Consider the following 26,851-nt stretch of genomic DNA (forward strand, 5'->3'; position numbering starts at 1 on the left):
CAATGTACGTTCATCTCTAGGAGAGAGAACGCGTCTCCTTCCTGAGCGGTTTGACGGCTGCGTGGTCCCATGGTGTTTATACTTGCGTACCATTGTTTGTACACATGAACGTGGTACCTTCAGACGTTTGGAAATGACCGGTACCACCTGTATATAGCCTCCACATTGACTCTGTACTGTAACAACCTGTATATAGCCTCCACATTGACTCTGTATCGTAATACCCTGTATATAGCCTCCACATTGACTCTGTACCGTAACACCCTGTATATAGCCTCCACATTGACTCTGTACCGGTACCCCTGTATATAGCCTCCACTTTGACTCTGTACCGTACCCCTGTATATAGCCTCCACATTGACTCTGTACCGGTACCCCCTGTATATAGCCTCCACATTGACTCTGTACCGGTACCCCTGTATATAGCCTCCACATTGACTCTGTACCGGTAACCCTCTGTATATAGCCTCCACATTGACTCTGTACCGTACCCCCTGTATATAGCCTCCACATTGACTCTGTACCGTAACACCCTGTATATAGCCTCCACATTGACTCTGTACTGTAACAACCTGTATATAGCCTCCACATTGACTCTGTATCGTAATACCCTGTATATAGCCTCCACATTGACTCTGTACCGTAACACCCTGTATATAGCCTCCACATTGACTCTGTACCGGTACCCCCTGTATATAGCCTCCACTTTGACTCTGTACCGGTACCCCCTGTATATAGCCTCCACATTGACTCTGTACCGGTACCCCCTGTATATAGCCTCCACATTGACTCTGTACCGGTACCCCCTGTATATAGCCTCCACATTGACTCTGTACCGTAACACCCTGTATATAGCCTCCACATTGACTCTGTACCGTAACACCCTGTATATAGCCTCCACATTGACTCTGTACCGTAACACCCTGTATATAGCCTCCACATTGACTCTGTACTGTAATACCCTGTATATAGCCTCCACATTGACTCTGTACCAAATACCCTGTATATAGTCTCCACATTGACTCTGTACCGTAACACCCTGTATATAGCCTCCACATTGACTCTGTACTGTAATACCCTGTATATAGCCTCCACATTGACTCTGTACTGTAATACCCTGTATATAGCCTCCACATTGACTCTGTACCGTAACACCCTGTATATAGTCTCCACATTGACTCTGTCTCACTATTGTTATTTTACGGTTTAATTATTTGTTACTTTTATTTTCTAGTTTTTACACTTTTTTTCTTAAAATCTTGTAAGGTTTACTAATAATAATAATAAATGCCATTTAGCAGACGCTTTTATCCAAAGCGACTTACAGTCATGTGTGCATACATTCTACGTATGGGTGGTCCCGGGGATCGAACCCACTACCCTGGCATTACAAGCGCCATGCTCAACCAACTGAGCTACAGAAGGACCACTAAGTAAGAGCCCACTAAATAAGAGCCCAGAAATGTTCTAGACGCACAAAAATACATTTCCCTCAAATTTCTCATTTGCCAAGATAATCCATCCACCTGACAGGTGGGGCATATCAAGAGGCTGATTAAAAAGCATGATCATTAGACAGTGCTGGAACAAAAGGTGACAAATGTGCAGTTGTCACAACACAATGCCACAAATGTCTTAAGTTGAGGGAGGGTGCCTGGCATGCTGACTGCAGGGTTGTCCACCAGAGCCAGAAAAGTGAATGTTGATTTTTCTACCGTAAATCACCTCCAACATAATTTGAGATTTTCTACAGCCAATAGGCCTCAACCGCAGACCACAACTACACCAGCCCAGAACCTCTACATCCAACTTCTTCACCTGGGGGATCATCTGAGACCAAGACTGCTGATGAAACTGATGAGTATTTGTCTAATTTGTATTTTTTACCTTTATTTAACCAGGCAAGTCAGTTAAGAACATATTCTTATTTTCAATGACCCTGGGAACAGTGGGTAGTGGATAGAACGACAGACCTTGTCAGCTCAGGGGTTTGAACTCACAACCTTCCGGTTACTAGCCCAACGTATCTAACCACTAGACTCTGCCGCCCCCATAAATAAACTATTTGATGGGAAAACTAAATCTGATTGGTTGGGCCTAGCTTCCCAATGACTCTGTTGCACCCCTGCCCAGTCATGTGAAAGCCATAAATTATGGACTAATTTATTTCTTTCAATTGACTGATTTCCTGTATATGAACTCTAACTCAGTAAAGTCGTTAATTGTTGAGTTTATATTGTTGGTCAGTATAAATTAGCATCAAATGAAAGAGATACTAATTGGTTAACATTAGCAAAATATGCCAAATTTGGTATATACAGTGGATGATGGTGACCACAGTGAGTCATGAACAACTTTCAGATAAGAATTTTGAAATCACTTACTTTGCACCCTTGTACTTCTCCCGTACTGACTGCTGTGCATGCGTAGCAGTGTTGAGATACATTTGGTGCAGATCCTCTGTGCAAGGCATAACCGTCTAAAGAGTAGCCAGTCACCTCTGCCAGAGACTTTGACCACGACTACACCTGTTGTTTTCAGCATTTCACTTGAGGTCTCTACACCTGTTGTATTCAGCATTTCACTGTAGGTCTACTACACCTGTTGTATTCAGCATTTCACTGTAAGGTCTACTACACCTGTTGTATTCAGCATTTCACTTGACATTTCACTGTAAGGTCTACTACACCTGTTGTATTCAGCATTTCACTGTAAGGTCTACTACACCTGTATATTCAGCATTTCACATTGTCTACTACACCTGGTGTATTCAGCATTTCAATGTAAGGTCTACTACACCTGGTGTATTCAGCATTTCACTGTAAGGTCTACTACACCTGTTGTATTCAGCATTTCACTGTAAGGTCTACTACACCTGGTGTATTCAGCATTTCACTGTAAGGTCTACTACACCTGTGTATTCAGCATTTCAATTAAGTTCTACTACACCTGGTGTATTCAGCATTTAACTTAGGTCTACTAACCTGGTGTATTCAGCATTTCATGTAAGGTCTATACACCTTGTATTCAGCATTTCACTGTAAGGTCTACTACACCTGGTGTATTCAGCATTTCACTGTAAGGTCTACTACACCTGTTGTATTCAGCATTTCACTGTGAGGTCTACTACACCTGTTGTATTCAGCATTTCACTGTAAGGTCTACTACACCTGTTGTATTCAGCATTTCACTGTAAGGTCTACTACACCTGTTGTATTCAGCATTTCACTGTAAGGTCTACTACACCTGTTGTATTCAGCATTTCACTGTAAGGTCTACTACACCTGTTGTATTCAGCATTTCACTGTAAGGTCTACTACACCTGTTGTATTCAGCATTTCACTGTAAGGTCTACTACACCTGTTGTATTCAGCATTTCACTGTAAGGTCTACTACACCTGTTGTATTCAGCATTTCACTGTAAGGTCTACTACACCTGTTGTATTCAGCATTTCACTGTAAGGTCTACTACACCTGTTGTATTCAGCATTTCACTGTAAGGTCTACTACACCTGTTGTATTCAGCATTTCACTGTAAGGTCTACTACACCTGTTGTATTCAGCATTTCACTGTAAGGTCTACTACACCTGTTGTATTCAGCATTTCACTGTAAGGTCTACTACACCTGGTGTATTCAGCATTTCACTGTAAGGTCTACTACACCTGGTGTATTCAGCATTTCACTGTAAGTTCTACTACACCTGTTGTATTCAGCATTTCACTGTAAGGTCTACTACACCTGGTGTATTCAGCATTTCACTGTAAGGTCTACTACACCTGGTGTATTCAGCATTTCACTGTAAGGTCTACTACACCTGGTGTATTCAGCATTTCACTGTAAGGTCTACTACACCTGTTGTATTCAGCATTTCACTGTAAGGTCTACTACACCTGGTGTATTCAGCATTTCACTGTAAGGTCTACTACACCTGGTGTATTCAGCATTTCACTGTAAGGTCTACTACACCTGGTGTATTCAGCATTTCACTGTAAGGTCTACTACACCTGGTGTATTCAGCATTTCACTGTAAGGTCTACTACACCTGGTGTATTCAGCATTTCACTGTAAGGTCTACTACACCTGGTGTATTCAGCATTTCACTGTAAGGTCTACTACACCTGTTGTATTCAGCATTTCACTGTAAGGTCTACTACACCTGTTGTATTCAGCATTTCACTGTAAGGTCTACTACACCTGGTGTATTCAGCATTTCACTGTAAGGTCTACTACACCTGTTGTATTCAGCATTTCACTGTAAGGTCTACTACACCTGGTGTATTCAGCATTTCACTGTAAGGTCTACTACACCTGTTGTATTCAGCATTTCACTGTAAGGTCTACTACACCTGGTGTATTCAGCATTTCACTGTAAGGTCTACTACACCTGGTGTATTCAGCATTTCACTGTAAGGTCTACTACACCTGTTGTATTCAGCATTTCACTGTAAGGTCTACTACACCTGGTGTATTCAGCATTTCACTGTAAGGTCTACTACACCTGTTGTATTCAGCATTTCACTGTGAGGTCTACTACACCTGGTGTATTCAGCATTTCACTGTGAGGTCTACTACACCTGTTGTATTCAGCATTTCACTGTAAGGTCTACTACACCTGTTGTATTCAGCATTTCACTGTAAGGTCTACTACACCTGTTGTATTCAGCATTTCAATGTAAGGTCTACTACACCTGTTGTATTCAGCATTTCACTGTAAGGTCTACTACACCTGTTGTATTCAGCATTTCACTGTAAGGTCTACTACACCTGTTGTATTCAGCATTTCACTGTAAGGTCTACTACACCTGTTGTATTCAGCATTTCACTGTAAGGTCTACTACACCTGTTGTATTCAGCATTTCACTGTAAGGTCTACTACACCTGTTGTATTCAGCATTTCACTGTAAGGTCTACTACACCTGTTGTATTCAGCATTTCACTGTAAGGTCTACTACACCTGTTGTTTTCAGCATTTCACTGTAAGGTCTACTACACCTGTTGTATTCAGCATTTCACTGTAAGGTCTACTACACCTGTTGTATTCAGCATTTCACTGTAAGGTCTACTACACCTGTTGTATTCAGCATTTCACTGTAAGGTCTACTACACCTGTTGTATTCAGCATTTCACTGTAAGGTCTACTACACCTGTTGTATTCAGCATTTCACTGTAAGGTCTACTACACCTGGTGTATTCAGCATTTCAATGTAAGGTCTACTACACCTGTTGTATTCAGCATTTCACTGTAAGGTCTACTACACCTGTTGTATTCAGCATTTCACTGTAAGGTCTACTACACCTGTTGTATTCAGCATTTCACTGTGAGGTCTACTACACCTGTTGTATTCAGCATTTCACTGTAAGGTCTACTACACCTGTTGTATTCAGCATTTCACTGTAAGGTCTACTACACCTGTTGTATTCAGCATTTCACTGTGAGGTCTACACCTGGTGTATTCAGCATTTCACTGTAAGGTCTACTACACCTGTTGTATTCAGCATTTCACTGTAAGGTCTACTACACCTGTTGTATTCAGCATTTCACTGTAAGGTCTACTACACCTGGTGTATTCAGCATTTCACTGTAAGGTCTACTACACCTGTTGTATTCAGCATTTCACTGTGAGGTCTACTACACCTGTTGTATTCAGCATTTCACTGTGAGGTCTACTACACCTGTTGTATTCAGCATTTCACTGTGAGGTCTACTACACCTGGTGTATTCAGCATTTCACTGTGAGGTCTACACCTGGTGTATTCAGCATTTCACTGTAAGGTCTACTACACCTGTTGTATTCAGCATTTCACTGTAAGGTCTACTACACCTGTTGTATTCAGCATTTCACTGTGAGGTCTACTACACCTGTTGTATTCAGCATTTCAATGTAAGGTATACTACACCTGGTGTATTCAGCATTTCACTGTAAGGTCTACTACACCTGGTGTATTCAGCATTTCACTGTGAGGTCTACTACACCTGGTGTATTCAGCATTTCAATGTGAGGTCTACTACACCTGTTGTATTCAGCATTTCAATGTAAGGTCTACTACACCTGGTGTATTCAGCATTTCAATGTACGGTCTACTACACCAGTTGTATTCAGCATTTCAATGTAAGGTCTACTACACCTGTTGCATTCAGCATTTCACTGTAAGGTCTACTACACCTGTTGTATTCAGCATTTCACTGTAAGGTCTACTACACCTGGTGTATTCAGCATTTCACTGTAAGGTCTACTACACCTGGTGTATTCAGCATTTCAATGTAAGGTCTACTACACCTGGTGTATTCAGCATTTCACTGTAGGGTCTACTACACCTGGTGTATTCATGTATTCACCTGGTGTATTCAGCATTTCACTGTGAGGTCTACTACACCTTGTGTATTCAGCATTTCAATGTAAGGTCTACTACACCTGTTGTATTCAGCATTTCACTGTGAGGTCTACTACACCTGTTGTATTCAGCATTTCACTGAAAGGTCTACTACACCTGTTGTATTCAGCATTTCACTGTAAGGTCTACTACACCTGTTGTATTCAGCATTTCACTGTGAGGTCTACTACACCTGTTGTATTCAGCATTTCACTGTGAGGTCTACTACACCTGTTGTATTCAGCATTTCATTGTAAGGTCTACTACACCTGTTGTATTCAGCATTTCACTGTGAGGTCTACTACACCTGTTGTATTCAGCATTTCACTGTAAGGTCTACTACACCTGTTGTATTCAGCATTTCACTGTGAGGTCTACTACACCTGTTGTAATTCAGCATTTCACTGTAAGGTCTACTACACCTGTTGTATTCAGCATTTCACTGTAAGGTCTACTACACCTGTTGTATTCAGCATGTCACTGTGAGGTCTACTACACTTGTTGTATTCAGCATGTCACTGTGAGGTCTACTACACCTGTTGTATTCAGCATTTCACTGTCAGGTCTACTACACCTGTTGTATTCAGCATTTCACTGTAAGGTCTACTACACCTGTTGTAATCAGCATTTCACTGTAAGGTCTACTACACCTGTTGTAGTCAGCATTTCACTGTAAGGTTTACTGACCTTTGAGTCATCATTTCACTATCTACTACACCTGTGGTATTCAGCATTTCTTGATAAGGTCTACTACACCTGTTTTTAATCTTCACATAACTCTGTTGTCCTGTTGTATTCGGTGCATGTGACAAATAGAATTAGATTTGATTTACTATTGTAGTGGTATAGTCTCTTGATAAAGATCATGAAACAATGTTTTAATCTAAACATAACTCCTGCATGTGAGAAGAGGAGGTGGTCTGGTCTGTGGTTTCAGCACCACGGACAGCAACACTACAGCCTGAGTACAGTACCTCTCTGACTGGGTTGGCTCTGGGCAGGATATCCTCCTCACTCTCCTCACAGTGCCCTCTGCAGGCCGGTTCAGTAACTGCAGGAAATAAATAACGGTCGTACCATTAACCACAACGAGATACAAAGGCCAAGTTCACACTCATGTTGTACAACTGAGAGACACAATGGTTGTGACATTTTTTTTTTGATGAGTTTGCCAGCCAAAACAACGTTGTGTCAAATGAGTTTTTTCATCAGTTGTACAACTTGTGAACTTGGCCTGAGGTAAACGGTAGGTTGTCAGATTGACGTAGCTAACTCACCAATCTGGGCAGTGAGGACTACAGCAGGAATCAGGGTTTCCAGAGATGGAGCCTGGACCAGAGGGAGGCTGAGGATGAGAGAGTTCTGATTGTATTCATGTCAGTCAATGTGTTTAAATGCTTGGTTTGATCATCATAGACAGGTGTGAGTGAGAGAGTTGAGAAATAATGTTAAAAAAAAAAAGTTTAAAAAAAGAACAAACTAATTGATTGATTGTGAGGATTCCTCACCATGTCCCCAGACAGCTCTGTATCAGAGTGGAGAGAGCGGAGTAGAACAACATGGAGGACAGTAACCTCTCTCTCTCTCCATCCTGTAACAGTAGATGTTGCTGCAACACACCGAGGACCAGAACCAGCAGAGAGCACTGCACAAACACCTGCTGTAGAGAGAGAGAGATTCACAAGAACTGCAGTATGAAACAGGTACAAAGAGCTAGCCAGTGGGAGGGAGGTACCAACAACTAGCCAGTGGTAGGGAGGTACCAACAGCTAGCTAGTGGTAGGTAGGGAGGTACCAACAGCTAGCCAGTGGTAGGTTGGTAGGTACCAACAGTTAGCCAGTGGTAGGGAGGTACCAACAGCTAGCCAGTGGTAGGTAGGTACCAACAGCTAGCCAGTGGTAGGTAGGTACCAACAGCTAGCCAGTGGTAGGTAGGGAGGTACCAACAGCTAGCCAGTGGTAGGTAGGTACCAACAGCTAGCCAGTGGTAGGTAGGGAGGTACCAACAGCTAGCGAGTGGTAGGTAGGTACCAACAGCTAGCCAGTGGTAGGTAAGTACCAACAGCTAGCCAGTGGTAGGTAAGTACCAACAGCTAGCCAGTGGTAGGTAGGTACCAACAGCTAGCCAGTGGTAGGTAGGTACCAACAGCTAGCCAGTGGTAGGTAGGTAGGTACCAACAGCTAGCCAGTGGTAGGTAAGTACCAACAGCTAGCCAGTGGTAGGTAGGTAGGTACCAACAGCTAGCCAGTGGTAGGTAGGTAGGTACCAACAGCTAGCCAGTGGTAGGTAGGTACCAACAGCTATCCAGTGGTAGGTCTGTTCCAACAGCTAGCCAGTGGTAGGTAGGTACCAACAGCTAGCCAGTGGTAGGTAGGTACCAACAGCTAGCCAGTGGTCGGTAGGTACCAACAGCTAGCCAGTGGTAGGTTGGTTCCAACAGCTAGCCAGTGGTAGGTAGGTACCAACAGCTAGCCAGTGGTAGGTAGGTACCAACAGCTAGCCAGTGGTAGGTAGGTACCAACAGCTAGCCAGTGGTAGGTAGGTACCAACAGCTAGCCAGTGGTAGGTAGGTACCAACAGCTAGCTAGTGGTAGGTAGGGAGGTACCAACAGCTAGCCAGTGGTATTTGGGTACCAACAGCTAGCCAGTGGTAGGTAGGGAGGTACCAACAGCTAGCCAGTGGTAGGTCGGTTCCAACAGCTAGCCAGTGGTAGGTCGGTTCCAACAGCTAGCCAGTGGTAGGTAGGTACCAACAGCTAGCCAGTGGTAGGTAGGTAGATACCAACAGCTAGCCAGTGGTAGGTAGGGAGGTACCAACAGCTAGCCAGTGGTAGGTAGGTACCAACAGCTAGCTAGTGGTAGGTAGGTACCAACAGCTAGCCAGTGGTAGGTAGGAGGTACCAACAGCAAGCTAGTGGTAGGTAGGTACCAACAGCTAGCCAGTGGTAGGTAGGTACCAACAGCTAGCCAGTGGTAGGTAGGTACCAACAGCTAGCCAGTGGTAGGTAGGTACCAAAAGCTAGCCAGTGGTAGGTAGGTACCAACAGCTAGCCAGTGGTAGGTATCGAGGTACCAACAGCTAGCCAGTGGTAGGTAGGTACCAACAGCTAGCCAGTGGTAGGTAGGTACCAACAGCTAGCCAGTGGTAGGTAAGTACCAACAGCTAGCCAGTGGTAGGTAGGTAGGTACCAACAGCTAGCCAGTGGTAGGTAGGTACCAACAGCTAGCCAGTGGTAGGTAGGTAGGTACCAACAGCTAGCCAGTGGTAGGTAGGTACCAACAGCTATCCAGTGGTAGGTCGGTTCCAACAGCTAGCCAGTGGTAGGTAGGTACCAACAGCTAGCCAGTGGTAGGTAGGTACCAACAGCTAGCCAGTGGTGGTAGGTACCAACAGCTAGCCAGTGGTAGGTTGGTTCCAACAGCTAGCCAGTGGTAGGTAGGTACCAACAGCTAGCCAGTGGTAGGTAGGTACCAACAGCTAGCCAGTGGTAGGTAGGTACCAACAGCTAGCCAGTGGTAGGTAGGTACCAACAGCTAGCCAGTGGTAGGTAGGTACCAACAGCTAGCTAGTGGTAGGTAGGGAGGTACCAACAGCTAGCCAGTGGTATTTGGGTACCAACAGCTAGCCAGTGGTAGGTAGGGAGGTACCAACAGCTAGCCAGTGGTAGGTCGGTTCCAACAGCTAGCCAGTGGTAGGTCGGTTCCAACAGCTAGCCAGTGGTAGGTAGGTACCAACAGCTAGCCAGTGGTAGGTAGGTAGATACCAACAGCTAGCCAGTGGTAGGTAGGGAGGTACCAACAGCTAGCCAGTGGTAGGTAGGTACCAACAGCTAGCTAGTGGTAGGTAGGTACCAACAGCTAGCCAGTGGTAGGTAGGGAGGTACCAACAGCAAGCTAGTGGTAGGTAGGTACCAACAGCTAGCCAGTGGTAGGTAGGTACCAACAGCTAGCCAGTGGTAGGTAGGTACCAACAGCTAGCCAGTGGTAGGTAGGTACCAAAGCTAGCCAGTGGTAGGTAGGTACCAACAGCTAGCCAGTGGTAGGTATCGAGGTACCAACAGCTAGCCAGTGGTAGGTAGGTACCAACAGCTAGCCAGTGGTAGGTAGGTACCAACAGCTAGCCAGTGGTAGGTAAGTACCAACAGCTAGCCAGTGGTAGGTAGGTAGGTACCAACAGCTAGCCAGTGGTAGGTAGGTACCAACAGCTAGCCAGTGGTAGGTAGGTAGGTACCAACAGCTAGCCAGTGGTGTACCAACAGTAGCCAGTGGTAGGTAGGTACCAACAGCTAGCCAGTGGTAGGTAGATAGGTACCAACAGCTAGCCAGTGGTAGGTAGATAGGTACCAACAGATAGCCAGTGGTAGGTAGGGAGGTACCAACAGCTAGCTAGTGGTAGGTAGGTACCAACAGCTAGCCAGTGGTAGGTAGGTACCAACAGCTAGCCAGTAGTAGGTAGGGAGGTACCAACAGCTAGCCAGTGGTAGGTAGGTACCAAGAGCTAGCCAGTGGTATGTAGGTAGGTACCAACAGCTAGCCAGTGGTAGGTAGGTAGGTACCAACAGCTAGCCAGTGGTAGGTAGGTAGGTACCAACAGCTAGCCAGTGGTAGGTAGGTAGGTACCAACAGCTAGCCAGTGGTAGGTAGGGAGGTACCAACAGCTAGCCAGTGGTAGGTAGGTACCAACAGCTAGCCAGTGGTAGGTAGGTAGGTACCAACAGCTAGCCAGTGGTAGGTAGGTTGGTACCAACAGCTAGCCAGTGGTAGGTAGGGAGGTACCAACAGCTAGCCAGTGGTAGGTAGGTACCAACAGCTAGCCAGTGGTAGGTAGGTACCAACTGCTAGCCAGTGGTAGGTAGGGAGGTACCAACAGCTAGCCAGTGGTAGGTAGGTAGGTACCAACAGCTAGCCAGTGGTAGGTAGGTACCAACAGCTAGCTAGTGGTAGGTAGGTACCAACAGCTAGCTAGCGGTAGGTAGATACCAACAGCTAGCCAGTGGTAGGTAGGTAGGTACCAACAGCTAGCTAGTGGTAGGTAGGTACCAACAGCTAGCCAGTGGTAGGTAGGTACCAACAGCTAGCCAGTGGTAGGTAGGTACCAACAGCTAGCCAGTGGTAGGTAGGTAGGTACCAACAGCTAGCCAGTGGTAGGTAGGTAGGTACCATCAGCTAGCCAGTGGTAGGTAGGTAGGTACCAACAGCTAGCCAGTGGTAGGTAGGTAGGTACCAACAGCTAGCCAGTGGTAGGTAGGTAGGTACCAACAGCTAGCCAGTGGTAGGTAGGTACCAACAGCTAGCCAGTGGTAGGTAGGTAGGTACCAACAGCTAGCCAGTGGTAGGTAGGTAGGTACCAACAGCTAGCCAGTGGTAGGTAGGTACCAACAGCTAGCCAGTGGTAGGTAGGTACCAACAGCTAGCCAGTGGTAGGTAGGTACCAACAGCTAGCCAGTGGTAGGTAGGGAGGTACCAACAGCTAGCCAGTGGTAGGTAGGTACCAACAGCTAGCTAGTGGTAGGTAGGTACCAACAGCTAGCTAGCGGTAGGTAGATACCAACAGCTAGCCAGTGGTAGGTAGGTAGGTACCAACAGCTAGCTAGTGGTAGGTAGGTACCAACAGCTAGCCAGTGGTAGGTAGGTACCAACAGCTAGCCAGTGGTAGGTAGGGAGGTACCAACAGCTAGCCAGTGGTAGGTAGGTACCAAGAGCTAGCCAGTGGTATGTAGGTAGGTACCAACAGCTAGCCAGTGGTAGGTAGGTAGGTACCAACAGCTAGCCAGTGGTAGGTAGGTAGGTACCAACAGCTAGCCAGTGGTAGGTAGGTAGGTACCAACAGCTAGCCAGTGGTAGGTAGGGAGGTACCAACAGCTAGCCAGTGGTAGGTAGGTACCAACAGCTAGCCAGTGGTAGGTAGGTAGGTACCAACAGCTAGCCAGTGGTAGGTAGGTTGGTACCAACAGCTAGCCAGTGGTAGGTAGGGAGGTACCAACAGCTAGCCAGTGGTAGGTAGGTACCAACAGCTAGCCAGTGGTAGGTAGATAGGTACCAACAGCTAGCCAGTGGTAGGTAGATAGGTACCAACAGATAGCCAGTGGTAGGTAGGTAGGTACCAACAGCTAGCCAGTGGTAGGTAGGTACCAACAGCTAGCTAGTGGTAGGTAGGTACCAACAGCTAGCTAGCGGTAGGTAGATACCAACAGCTAGCCAGTGGTAGGTAGGTAGGTACCAACAGCTAGCTAGTGGTAGGTAGGTACCAACAGCTAGCCAGTGGTAGGTAGGTACCAACAGCTAGCCAGTGGTAGGTAGGTACCAACAGCTAGCCAGTGGTAGGTAGGTAGGTACCAACAGCTAGCCAGTGGTAGGTAGGTAGGTACCATCAGCTAGCCAGTGGTAGGTAGGTAGGTACCAACAGCTAGCCAGTGGTAGGTAGGTAGGTACCAACAGCTAGCCAGTGGTAGGTAGGTAGGTACCAACAGCTAGCCAGTGGTAGGTAGGTAGGTACCAACAGCTAGCCAGTGGTAGGTAGGGAGGTACCAACAGCTAGCCAGTGGTAGGTAGGTACCAACAGCTAGCCAGTGGTAGGTAGGTAGGTACCAACAGCTAGCCAGTGGTAGGTAGGTTGGTACCAACAGCTAGCCAGTGGTAGGTAGGGAGGTACCAACAGCTAGCCAGTGGTAGGTAGGTACCAACAGCTAGCCAGTGGTAGGTAGGTACCAACTGCTAGCCAGTGGTAGGTAGGTACCAACAGCTAGCCAGTGGTAGGTAGGTACCAACAGCTAGCCAGTGGTAGGTAGGTACCAACAGCTAGCCAGTGGTAGGTAGGGAGGTACCAACAGCTAGCCAGTGGTAGGTAGGTACCAACAGCTAGCTAGTGGTAGGTAGGTACCAACAGCTAGCCAGTGGTAGGTAGGTAGGTACCAACAGCTAGCCAGTGGTAGGTAGGTAGGTACCAACAGCTAGCCAGTGGTAGGTAGGTAGGTACCAACAGCTAGCCAGTGGCAGGTAGGGAGGTACCAACAGCTAGCCAGTGGTAGGTAGGTAGGTACCAACAGCTAGCCAGTGGTAGGTAGGTACCAACAGCTAGCCAGTGGTAGGTAGGTAGGTACCAACAGCTAGCCAGTGGTAGGTAGGGAGGTACCAACAGCTAGCCAGTGGTAGGTAGGTACCAACAGCTAGCCAGTGGTAGGTAGATAGGTACCAACAGCTAGCCAGTGGTAGGTAGGTAGGTACCAACAGCTAGCCAGTGGCAGGTAGGGAGGTACCAACAGCTAGCCAGTGGTAGGTAGGTAGGTACCAACAGCTAGCCAGTGGTAGGTAGGTAGGTAGGTACCAACAGCTAGCCAGTGGTAGGTAGGTAGGTACCAACAGCTAGCCAGTGGTAGGTAGGGAGGTACCAACAGCTAGCCAGTGGTAGGTAGGTACCAACAGCTAGCCAGTGGTAGGTAGATAGGTACCAACAGCTAGCCAGTGGTAGGTAGATAGGTACCAACAGCTAGCCAGTGGTAGGTAGGTACCAACAGCTAGCTAGTGGTAGGTAGGTACCAACAGCTAGCTAGCGGTAGGTAGATACCAACAGCTAGCCAGTGGTAGGTAGGTAGGTACCAACAGCTAGCTAGTGGTAGGTAGGTACCAACAGCTAGCCAGTGGTAGGTAGGTACCAACAGCTAGCCAGTGGTAGGTAGGTACCAACAGCTAGCCAGTGGTAGGTAGGTAGGTACCAACAGCTAGCCAGTGGTAGGTAGGTAGGTACCATCAGCTAGCCAGTGGTAGGTAGGTAGGTACCAACAGCTAGCCAGTGGTAGGTAGGTAGGTACCAACAGCTAGCCAGTGGTAGGTAGGTAGGTACCAACAGCTAGCCAGTGGTAGGTAGGTAGGTACCAACAGCTAGCCAGTGGTAGGTAGGGAGGTACCAACAGCTAGCCAGTGGTAGGTAGGTACCAACAGCTAGCCAGTGGTAGGTAGGTAGGTACCAACAGCTAGCCAGTGGTAGGTAGGTTGGTACCAACAGCTAGCCAGTGGTAGGTAGGGAGGTACCAACAGCTAGCCAGTGGTAGGTAGGTACCAACAGCTAGCCAGTGGTAGGTAGGTACCAACTGCTAGCCAGTGGTAGGTAGGTACCAACAGCTAGCCAGTGGTAGGTAGGTACCAACAGCTAGCCAGTGGTAGGTAGGTACCAACAGCTAGCCAGTGGTAGGTAGGGAGGTACCAACAGCTAGCCAGTGGTAGGTAGGTACCAACAGCTAGCTAGTGGTAGGTAGGTACCAACAGCTAGCCAGTGGTAGGTAGGTAGGTACCAACAGCTAGCCAGTGGTAGGTAGGTAGGTACCAACAGCTAGCCAGTGGTAGGTAGGTAGGTACCAACAGCTAGCCAGTGGCAGGTAGGGAGGTACCAACAGCTAGCCAGTGGTAGGTAGGTAGGTACCAACAGCTAGCCAGTGGTAGGTAGGTAGGTACCAACAGCTAGCCAGTGGTAGGTAGGGAGGTACCAACAGCTAGCCAGTGGTAGGTAGGTACCAACAGCTAGCCAGTGGTAGGTAGATAGGTACCAACAGCTAGCCAGTGGTAGGTAGGTAGGTACCAACAGCTAGCCAGTGGCAGGTAGGGAGGTACCAACAGCTAGCCAGTGGTAGGTAGGTAGGTACCAACAGCTAGCCAGTGGTAGGTAGGTAGGTACCAACAGCTAGCCAGTGGTAGGTAGGTAGGTACCAACAGCTAGCCAGTGGTAGGTAGGGAGGTACCAACAGCTAGCCAGTGGTAGGTAGGTACCAACAGCTAGCCAGTGGTAGGTAGATAGGTACCAACAGCTAGCCAGTGGTAGGTAGATAGGTACCAACAGATAGCCAGTGGTAGGTAGGTACCAACAGCTAGCCAGTGGTAGGTAGGTACCAACAGCTAGCCAGTGGTAGGTAGGTACCAACAGCTAGCCAGTGGTAGGTAGGTAGGTACCAACAGCTAGCCAGTGGTAGGTAGGTAGGTAGGTACCAACAGCTAGCCAGTGGTAGGTAGGTACCAACAGCTAGCCAGTGGTAGGTAGGTACCAACAGCTAGCCAGTGGTAGGTAGGGAGGTACCAACAGCTAGCCAGTGGTAGGTAGGTAGGTAGGTACCAACAGCTAGCCAGTGGTAGGTAGGTACCAACAGCTAGCTAGTGGTAGGTAGGTACCAACAGCTAGCTAGCGGTAGGTAGATACCAACAGCTAGCCAGTGGTAGGTAGGTAGGTACCAACAGCTAGCTAGTGGTAGGTAGGTACCAACAGCTAGCCAGTGGTAGGTAGGTACCAACAGCTAGCCAGTGGTAGGTAGGTAGGTACCAACAGCTAGCCAGTGGTAGGTAGGTAGGTAGGTACCAACAGCTAGCCAGTGGTAGGTAAGTACCAACAGCTAGCCAGTGGTAGGTAGGGAGGTACCAACAGCTAGCCAGTGGTAGGTAGGTACCAACAGCTAGCCAGTGGTAGGTAGGTAGGTACCAACAGCTAGCCAGTGGTAGGTAGGTAGGTACCAACAGCTAGCCAGTGGTAGGTAGGTAGGTACCAACAGCTAGCCAGTGGTAGGTAGGTAGGTACCAACAGCTAGCCAGTGGTAGGTAGGTAGGTACCAACAGCTAGCCAGTGGTAGGTAGGGAGGTACCAACAGCTAGCCAGTGGTAGGTAGGGAGGTACCAACAGCTAGCCAGTGGTAGGTAGGTAGGTACCAACAGCTAGCCAGTGGTAGGTAGGTACCAACAGCTAGCTAGTGGTAGGTAGGTACCAACAGCTAGCCAGTGGTAGGTAGGGAGGTACCAACAGCTAGCCAGTGGTAGGTAGGGAGGTACCAACAGCTAGCCAGTGGTAGGTAGGTAGGTACCAACAGCTAGCCAGTGGTAGGTAGGTACCAACAGCTAGCCAGTGGTAGGTATCGAGGTACCAACAGCTAGCCAGTGGTAGGTAGGTACCAACAGCTAGCCAGTGGTAGGTAGGTACCAACAGCTAGCCAGTGGTAGGTAAGTACCAACAGCTAGCCAGTGGTAGGTAGGTAGGTACCAACAGCTAGCCAGTGGTAGGTAGGTACCAACAGCTAGCCAGTGGTAGGTAGGTAGGTACCAACAGCTAGCCAGTGGTAGGTAGGTACCAACAGCTATCCAGTGGTAGGTCGGTTCCAACAGCTAGCCAGTGGTAGGTAGGTACCAACAGCTAGCCAGTGGTAGGTAGGTACCAACAGCTAGCCAGTGGTCGGTAGGTACCAACAGCTAGCCAGTGGTAGGTTGGTTCCAACAGCTAGCCAGTGGTAGGTAGGTACCAACAGCTAGCCAGTGGTAGGTAGGTACCAACAGCTAGCCAGTGGTAGGTAGGTACCAACAGCTAGCCAGTGGTAGGTAGGTACCAACAGCTAGCCAGTGGTAGGTAGGTACCAACAGCTAGCTAGTGGTAGGTAGGAGGTACCAACAGCTAGCCAGTGGTATTTGGGTACCAACAGCTAGCCAGTGGTAGGTAGGGAGGTACCAACAGCTAGCCAGTGGTAGGTCGGTTCCAACAGCTAGCCAGTGGTAGGTCGGTTCCAACAGCTAGCCAGTGGTAGGTAGGTACCAACAGCTAGCCAGTGGTAGGTAGGTAGATACCAACAGCTAGCCAGTGGTAGGTAGGGAGGTACCAACAGCTAGCCAGTGGTAGGTAGGTACCAACAGCTAGCTAGTGGTAGGTAGGTACCAACAGCTAGCCAGTGGTAGGTAGGGAGGTACCAACAGCAAGCTAGTGGTAGGTAGGTACCAACAGCTAGCCAGTGGTAGGTAGGTACCAACAGCTAGCCAGTGGTAGGTAGGTACCAACAGCTAGCCAGTGGTAGGTAGGTACTAAAAGCTAGCCAGTGGTAGGTAGGTACCAACAGCTAGCCAGTGGTAGGTATCGAGGTACCAACAGCTAGCCAGTGGTAGGTAGGTACCAACAGCTAGCCAGTGGTAGGTAGGTACCAACAGCTAGCCAGTGGTAGGTAAGTACCAACAGCTAGCCAGTGGTAGGTAGGTAGGTACCAACAGCTAGCCAGTGGTAGGTAGGTACCAACAGCTAGCCAGTGGTAGGTAGGTAGGTACCAACAGCTAGCCAGTGGTAGGTACCAACAGCTAGCCAGTGGTAGGTAGGTACCAACAGCTAGCCAGTGGTAGGTAGATAGGTACCAACAGCTAGCCAGTGGTAGGTAGATAGGTACCAACAGATAGCCAGTGGTAGGTAGGGAGGTACCAACAGCTAGCTAGTGGTAGGTAGGTACCAACAGCTAGCCAGTGGTAGGTAGGTACCAACAGCTAGCCAGTAGTAGGTAGGGAGGTACCAACAGCTAGCCAGTGGTAGGTAGGTACCAAGAGCTAGCCAGTGGTATGTAGGTAGGTACCAACAGCTAGCCAGTGGTAGGTAGGTAGGTACCAACAGCTAGCCAGTGGTAGGTAGGTAGGTACCAACAGCTAGCCAGTGGTAGGTAGGTAGGTACCAACAGCTAGCCAGTGGTAGGTAGGGAGGTACCAACAGCTAGCCAGTGGTAGGTAGGTACCAACAGCTAGCCAGTGGTAGGTAGGTAGGTACCAACAGCTAGCCAGTGGTAGGTAGGTTGGTACCAACAGCTAGCCAGTGGTAGGTAGGGAGGTACCAACAGCTAGCCAGTGGTAGGTAGGTACCAACAGCTAGCCAGTGGTAGGTAGGTACCAACTGCTAGCCAGTGGTAGGTAGGGAGGTACCAACAGCTAGCCAGTGGTAGGTAGGTAGGTACCAACAGCTAGCCAGTGGTAGGTAGGTACCAACAGCTAGCTAGTGGTAGGTAGGTACCAACAGCTAGCTAGCGGTAGGTAGATACCAACAGCTAGCCAGTGGTAGGTAGGTAGGTACCAACAGCTAGCTAGTGGTAGGTAGGTACCAACAGCTAGCCAGTGGTAGGTAGGTACCAACAGCTAGCCAGTGGTAGGTAGGTACCAACAGCTAGCCAGTGGTAGGTAGGTAGGTACCAACAGCTAGCCAGTGGTAGGTCAGGTACCATCAGCTAGCCAGTGGTAGGTAGGTAGGTACCAACAGCTAGCCAGTGGTAGGTAGGTAGGTACCAACAGCTAGCCAGTGGTAGGTAGGTAGGTACCAACAGCTAGCCAGTGGTAGGTAGGTACCAACAGCTAGCCAGTGGTAGGTAGGTAGGTACCAACAGCTAGCCAGTGGTAGGTAGGTAGGTACCAACAGCTAGCCAGTGGTAGGTAGGTACCAACAGCTAGCCAGTGGTAGGTAGGTACCAACAGCTAGCCAGTGGTAGGTAGGTACCAACAGCTAGCCAGTGGTAGGTAGGGAGGTACCAACAGCTAGCCAGTGGTAGGTAGGTACCAACAGCTAGCTAGTGGTAGGTAGGTACCAACAGCTAGCTAGCGGTAGGTAGATACCAACAGCTAGCCAGTGGTAGGTAGGTAGGTACCAACAGCTAGCTAGTGGTAGGTAGGTACCAACAGCTAGCCAGTGGTAGGTAGGTACCAACAGCTAGCCAGTGGTAGGTAGGAGGTACCAACAGCTAGCCAGTGGTAGGTAGGTACCAAGAGCTAGCCAGTGGTATGTAGGTAGGTACCAACAGCTAGCCAGTGGTAGGTAGGTAGGTACCAACAGCTAGCCAGTGGTAGGTAGGTAGGTACCAACAGCTAGCCAGTGGTAGGTAGGTAGGTACCAACAGCTAGCCAGTGGTAGGTAGGGAGGTACCAACAGCTAGCCAGTGGTAGGTAGGTACCAACAGCTAGCCAGTGGTAGGTAGGTAGGTACCAACAGCTAGCCAGTGGTAGGTAGGTTGGTACCAACAGCTAGCCAGTGGTAGGTAGGGAGGTACCAACAGCTAGCCAGTGGTAGGTAGGTACCAACAGCTAGCCAGTGGTAGGTAGATAGGTACCAACAGCTAGCCAGTGGTAGGTAGATAGGTACCAACAGATAGCCAGTGGTAGGTAGGTAGGTACCAACAGCAGCCAGTGGTAGGTAGGTACCAACAGCTAGCTAGTGGTAGGTAGGTACCAACAGCTAGCTAGCGGTAGGTAGATACCAACAGCTAGCCAGTGGTAGGTAGGTAGGTACCAACAGCTAGCTAGTGGTAGGTAGGTACCAACAGCTAGCCAGTGGTAGGTAGGTACCAACAGCTAGCCAGTGGTAGGTAGGTACCAACAGCTAGCCAGTGGTAGGTAGGTAGGTACCAACAGCTAGCCAGTGGTAGGTAGGTAGGTACCATCAGCTAGCCAGTGGTAGGTAGGTAGGTACCAACAGCTAGCCAGTGGTAGGTAGGTAGGTACCAACAGCTAGCCAGTGGTAGGTAGGTAGGTACCAACAGCTAGCCAGTGGTAGGTAGGTAGGTACCAACAGCTAGCCAGTGGTAGGTAGGGAGGTACCAACAGCTAGCCAGTGGTAGGTAGGTACCAACAGCTAGCCAGTGGTAGGTAGGTAGGTACCAACAGCTAGCCAGTGGTAGGTAGGTTGGTACCAACAGCTAGCCAGTGGTAGGTAGGGAGGTACCAACAGCTAGCCAGTGGTAGGTAGGTACCAACAGCTAGCCAGTGGTAGGTAGGTACCAACTGCTAGCCAGTGGTAGGTAGGTACCAACAGCTAGCCAGTGGTAGGTAGGTACCAACAGCTAGCCAGTGGTAGGTAGGTACCAACAGCTAGCCAGTGGTAGGTAGGGAGGTACCAACAGCTAGCCAGTGGTGGTACCAACAGCTAGCTAGTGGTAGGTAGGTACCAACAGCTAGCCAGTGGTAGGTAGGTAGGTACCAACAGCTAGCCAGTGGTAGGTAGGTAGGTACCAACAGCTAGCCAGTGGTAGGTAGGTAGGTACCAACCAGCCAGTGGCAGTACCAACAGCTAGCCAGTGGTAGGTAGGTAGGTACCAACAGCTAGCCAGTGGTAGGTAGGTACCAACAGCTAGCCAGTGGTAGGTAGGTAGGTACCAACAGCTAGCCAGTGGTAGGTAGGGAGGTACCAACAGCTAGCCAGTGGTAGGTAGGTACCAACAGCTAGCCAGTGGTAGGTAGATAGGTACCAACAGCTAGCCAGTGGTAGGTAGGTAGGTACCAACAGCTAGCCAGTGGCAGGTAGGGAGGTACCAACAGCTAGCCAGTGGTAGGTAGGTAGGTACCAACAGCTAGCCAGTGGTAGGTAGGTAGGTAGGTACCAACAGCTAGCCAGTGGTAGGTAGGAGGTACCAACAGCTAGCCAGTGGTAGGTAGGAGGTACCAACCAGCCAGTGGTAGCAACAGCTAGCCAGTGGTAGGTAGATAGGTACCAACAGCTAGCCAGTGGTAGGTAGATAGGTACCAACAGCTAGCCAGTGGTAGGTAGGTACCAACAGCTAGCTAGTGGTAGGTAGGTACCAACAGCTAGCTAGTGGTAGGTAGATACCAACAGCTAGCCAGTGGTAGGTAGGTAGGTACCAACAGCTAGCTAGTGGTAGGTAGGTACCAACAGCTAGCCAGTGGTAGGTAGGTACCAACAGCTAGCCAGTGGTAGGTAGGTACCAACAGCTAGCCAGTGGTAGGTAGGTAGGTACCAACAGCTAGCCAGTGGTAGGTAGGTAGGTACCATCAGCTAGCCAGTGGTAGGTAGGTAGGTACCAACAGCTAGCCAGTGGTAGGTAGGTAGGTACCAACAGCTAGCCAGTGGTAGGTAGGTAGGTACCAACAGCTAGCCAGTGGTAGGTAGGTAGGTACCAACAGCTAGCCAGTGGTAGGTAGGTTGGTACCAACAGCTAGCCAGTGGTAGGTAGGGAGGTACCAACAGCTAGCCAGTGGTAGGTAGGTACCAACAGCTAGCCAGTGGTAGGTAGGTACCAACTGCTAGCCAGTGGTAGGTAGGTACCAACAGCTAGCCAGTGGTAGGTAGGTACCAACAGCTAGCCAGTGGTAGGTAGGTACCAACAGCTAGCCAGTGGTAGGTAGGAGGTACCAACAGCTAGCCAGTGGTAGGTAGGTACCAACAGCTAGCTAGTGGTAGGTAGGTACCAACAGCTAGCCAGTGGTAGGTAGGTAGGTACCAACAGCTAGCCAGTGGTAGGTAGGTAGGTACCAACAGCTAGCCAGTGGTAGGTAGGTAGGTACCAACAGCTAGCCAGTGGCAGGTAGGGAGGTACCAACAGCTAGCCAGTGGTAGGTACCAACAGCTAGCCAGTGGTAGGTAGGTAGGTACCAACAGCTAGCCAGTGGTAGGTAGGGAGGTACCAACAGCTAGCCAGTGGTAGGTAGGTACCAACAGCTAGCCAGTGGTAGGTAGATAGGTACCAACAGCTAGCCAGTGGTAGGTAGGTAGGTACCAACAGCTAGCCAGTGGCAGGTAGGGAGGTACCAACAGCTAGCCAGTGGTAGGTAGGTAGGTACCAACAGCTAGCCAGTGGTAGGTAGGTAGGTACCAACAGCTAGCCAGTGGTAGGTAGGTAGGTACCAACAGCTAGCCAGTGGTAGGTAGGGAGGTACCAACAGCTAGCCAGTGGTAGGTAGGTACCAACAGCTAGCCAGTGGTAGGTAGATAGGTACCAACAGCTAGCCAGTGGTAGGTAGATAGGTACCAACAGATAGCCAGTGGTAGGTAGGTACCAACAGCTAGCCAGTGGTAGGTAGGTACCAACAGCTAGCCAGTGGTAGGTAGGTACCAACAGCTAGCCAGTGGTAGGTAGGTAGGTACCAACAGCTAGCCAGTGGTAGGTAGGTAGGTAGGTACCAACAGCTAGCCAGTGGTAGGTAGGTACCAACAGCTAGCCAGTGGTAGGTAGGTACCAACAGCTAGCCAGTGGTAGGTAGGAGGTACCAACAGCTAGCCAGTGGTAGGTAGGTAGGTAGGTACCAACAGCTAGCCAGTGGTAGGTAGGTACCAACAGCTAGCCAGTAGGTAGGTAACAGCTAGCTAGCGGTAGGTAGATACCAACAGCTAGCCAGTGGTAGGTAGGTAGGTACCAACAGCAGCTAGTCAGGTGGTACCAACAGCTAGCCAGTGGTAGGTAGGTACCAACAGCTAGCCAGTGGTAGGTAGGTAGGTACCAACAGCTAGCCAGTGGTAGGTAGGTAGGTAGGTACCAACAGCTAGCCAGTGGTAGGTAGTACCAACAGCTAGCCAGTGGTAGGTAGGGAGGTACCAACAGCTAGCCAGTGGTAGGTAGGTACCAACAGCTAGCCAGTGGTAGGTAGGTAGGTACCAACAGCTAGCCAGTGGTAGGTAGGTAGGTACCAACAGCTAGCCAGTGGTAGGTAGGTAGGTACCAACAGCTAGCCAGTGGTAGGTAGGTAGGTACCAACAGCTAGCCAGTGGTAGGTAGGTAGGTACCAACAGCTAGCCAGTGGTAGGTAGGGAGGTACCAACAGCTAGCCAGTGGTAGGTAGGGAGGTACCAACAGCTAGCCAGTGGTAGGTAGGTTGGTACCAACAGCTAGCCAGTGGTAGGTAGGGAGGTACCAACAGCTAGCCAGTGGTAGGTAGGTACCAACAGCTAGCCAGTGGTAGGTAGGTACCAACTGCTAGCCAGTGGTAGGTAGGTACCAACAGCTAGCCAGTGGTAGGTAGGTACCAACAGCTAGCCAGTGGTAGGTAGGTACCAACAGCTAGCCAGTGGTAGGTAGGGAGGTACCAACAGCTAGCCAGTGGTAGGTAGGTACCAACAGCTAGCTAGTGGTAGGTAGGTACCAACAGCTAGCCAGTGGTAGGTAGGTACCAACTGAGATTTAAACAACAACCTGCATGTGGTCTGTGGTCACTGCATGTTTCTCCATAGCGCTTTATGTTGAACTGTTTCAAGAGGAAGTACACATCTAATATATACTATAATATGTGACATAATGCAGACGTTTTTATCCAAAGCATCCTACAGTATATATATAGTAACTTACATATATTCAACTTAACTACAACAATGGCTTTGTCACTTAGCTTATTCACCAAGGGACTTACCTGTATCGCCAACAGCAGGTTTAGAAAGCAGGGTGGATGTTGGTTCACACTTGAGATATCTGTGTTGCTGGTACTTCTGGTTTCGTCAGGGAGTTCGGTGTCAAAACGCTGACCTGCATCCATTATCATACACGGCTGTTGTCTTCTTGTCAAAACTCCTTACATGAATACAGATTTCCTTCTCTCTCTCCTCTCTCTCTCTCTCTCTCTCTCGCGCTTTTCTTCTCACTCCCCCCTCTATCTCTCTCTGTCTCTCTCTCTCTCTGTCTTTCTGTCCCTCTCTCTCTCTCGCTCTGTCTTCAACTCATCCGCTGCAAAACCACAACAACAACAACAGAGGATCAGCTGAAACGTGTAGCAATTCTGTCCCCTCTCTTGTGTCCTAACTGAACTTTGACCCAGGATAGTTCCAAGTCAGTAGTTTGTCATTACTTGTATATCTCCTTCTTTTAATCATTATCTTCACACACACACACACACACACACACACACACACACACACACACACACACACACACACACACACACACACACACACACACACACACACACACACACACACACACACACACACACACACACACACACACACACACACACACACACACACACACACACACACACACACACACACACACACACACACACACCAAAACAATGAGTGTGTGAGCTAAAAGGCCTACTGGATTGATTTTAACGTCCTGACTATCACGACTGTAAGATTATATAATCTCGGGAACCCAGAACTAAATCTGGAGACAAATTGTTAAATCTGTTGCAAAAAGACTACAGGTTATAAAACCACACATACTGTGAAGCTGTGTTGAGAGAAAACCACACATACTGTGAAGCTGTGTTGACAGAAAACCACACATACTGTGAAGCTGTGTTGACAGAAAACCACACATACTGTGAAGCTGTGTTGAGAGAAAACCACACATACTGTGAAGCTGTGTTGAGAGAAAACCACACATACTGTGAAGCTGTGTTGAGAGAAAACCACACATACTGTGAAGCTGTGTTGAGAGAAAACCACACATACTGTGAAGCTGTGTTGACAGAAAACTTTACATTCACGATGATAGTTGGGGATACAAGGAATGGAACAAGTGTGAACCACAGTGCAAAAGAAAAATAAAGACCCAAATTGAGCGTCTAAAATTCCAGTTTATTAGCATTGGTCACTTAGGATCAAGAAAAAACAGTATTATTCCCCTATAGCTTGAGGAAGAACAAGGTCTTTATCACCCTGATGAGTTCAACATACAGGATTTCTACTATAATGTAATATAATATATATAATCTACACATGGAATTATTTTGGCACGCTCCTTGACTCATTTTACACACGTAACACAGATGTGAATATATTTATATAACAATAAATGTCTCTTCATTGTCCCAGTTTGGTAAATTAGACATATATAGTATACATGGCAAATGCACCATAATAATAAATAGGACTGATTAGGTCTCTCCCGAGTCCCTAACCAATCAGAATGGCTCCTGTAAAACTGTCTTACCCAATCAACACACACACATCCAATCACACACACACACACACACACACACACACACACACACACACACACACACACACACACACACACACACACACACACACACACACACACACACACACACACACACACACACACACACACAGCATCATTTCGGCAGGTCTGATGAAAATCTCTCTGGTATATCAGGTCAATGGAGAACCAGATGCCAGAGGTCTCACTGCACCGGGGCATGGCATGGGGGGATACAACAATAGCTATATTTTATTTTCAATATCTTCCAAGATCATTGCTTTAATTAAAACCATACATTTTATTTTATTTTTTAAATATGTTGTGTTCTGAAGCATAAGCCGACAGTCACACTTTAAAAAAAAAAACAGAAAAACAAAACACAGAACAACGGCAGAAGGATCAGAGTTACACCTAACGTTTTTCACACACAGGAGAAACATAAGACACACTTTCTCCAAATAAATAATAATAATAATAATAATAATACTCTAAATAAACAGCATGTCCCTCAGTGTACAGACACTTGGATTTATATGACCACGCCTTCAGGATCCGTATCTAGTGTCCTCACACAGATCGTCTGCTTCCTTACATATCTCAAGGTAGGATGCAGGAAATGTAGAGTTAAGTTAGTAACGTTATGTAATAGGGGACTATTACATAGAGTATAGTACAGGGCTGAGGGTTAGTTAGTCTATTCACGCGGGATCATCACATCACCTGGCAACCAGGAATCATCACAACACTTGGCAACCTTGACACAAACACACTTTATTGGGTGAGGGGTTTGGGGAGAACCCTGGTATCATGGTATCATTGTCGAGTCACATGAAAAAGGTGTAGGAGCTCCTAGGGTGCTGGTAGCATGGTAGCATGGTCTAGGGGCTCTTAGGGCTGGTATCATGGTAGCATGGTCTAGGAGCTCTTAGTGCTGGTATCCTGGTATCATTGTCTAGGGGCTCTTAGGGCTGGTAACATGGTAGCATGGTAGCATGGTCTACGGGCTCTTAGGGCTGGTAACATGGTAGCATGGTCTAGTTGCTCTTAGGGCTGGTAGCATGGTAGCATGGTAGCATGGTCTAGGAGCTCTTAGGGCTGGTAGCATGGTAGCATGGTAGTATGGTCTACGGGCTCTTAGGGCTGGTAACATGGTAGCATGGTCTAGTTGCTCTTAGGGCTGGTAGCATGGTAGCATGGTAGCATGGTCTAGTGCTGGTATCATCGTAGCGTGGTAGCATGGTCTAGCTATTAGTGCTGGGATCATGGTAGCATGGTAGCATGGTCTAGGGGCTCTTAGTGCTGGTATCATCGTAGCGTGGTATCATGGTCTAGGGGCTCTTAGTGCTGGGATCATGGTAGCATGGTCTAGGAGCTATTAGTGCTGGTATCATGGTAGCATGGTCTAGGAGCTCTTAGTGCTGGTATCATGGTAGCATGGTCTAGGAGCTCTTAGTGCTGGTATCATGGTATCATTGTCTAGGGGCTCTTAGTGCTGGTATCATGGTATCATGGTCTAGGAGCTCTTAGTGCTGGTATCATGGTAGCATGGTCTAGATCTCAGCGACCACTGCCTCATTGCCTGTATCCGCTACGGTGCCGCAGTCAAACGACCACCCTCATCACTGTCAAACGCTCCCTAAAACACTTCTGTGAGCAGGCCTTTCTAATCGACCTGGCCCGGGTATCCTGGAAGGACATTGACCTCATCCCGTCAGTTGAGGATGCCTGGTCATTCTTTAAGAGTAACTTCCTCACCATCTTAGATAAGCATGCTCCGTTCAAAAAATGCAGAACTAAGAACAGATACAGCCCTTAGTTCACTCCAGACCTGACTGCCCTCGACCAGCACAAAAACATCCTGTGGCAGACTGCAATAGCATCGAACAGTCCCCGCGATATGCAACTGTTCAGGGAAGTCAGGAACCAATACATGCAGTCAGTCAGGAAAGCTAAGGCCAGCTTCTTCAGGCAGAAGTTTGCATCCTGTAGCTCAAACTCCAAAAAGTTCTGGGACACTGTGAAGTCCATGGAGAACAAGAGCACCTCCTCCCAGC

The 26,851-nt window shown here is 48.4% G+C and overlaps 1 protein-coding gene across 1 annotated transcript in view; it reads right to left on the bottom strand.

Moving 5' to 3' along the window:
- The window catches only part of slc23a3 (solute carrier family 23 member 3), a 36,799-nt gene extending 13,165 nt beyond the window's left edge, over nucleotides 1–23,634 (bottom strand). The window contains exons 1-4 of the mRNA XM_046361220.1: nucleotides 23,263–23,634; nucleotides 7,883–8,034; nucleotides 7,652–7,719; nucleotides 7,349–7,425 (exon numbers count right to left, since the gene is read on the bottom strand). Coding sequence (XP_046217176.1) covers nucleotides 7,349–7,425; nucleotides 7,652–7,719; nucleotides 7,883–8,034; nucleotides 23,263–23,391 — 426 coding nt within the window. The 5' untranslated portion in view covers nucleotides 23,392–23,634. The remainder of the gene's footprint in view (nucleotides 1–7,348; nucleotides 7,426–7,651; nucleotides 7,720–7,882; nucleotides 8,035–23,262) is intronic.
- Nucleotides 23,635–26,851: the final 3,217 nt, after the last annotated feature.

The sequence above is a fragment of the Oncorhynchus gorbuscha genome, linkage group LG09, assembly GCF_021184085.1.
Source record: "Oncorhynchus gorbuscha isolate QuinsamMale2020 ecotype Even-year linkage group LG09, OgorEven_v1.0, whole genome shotgun sequence".
NCBI classification, from domain to species: Eukaryota; Metazoa; Chordata; class Actinopteri; order Salmoniformes; family Salmonidae; genus Oncorhynchus; species Oncorhynchus gorbuscha.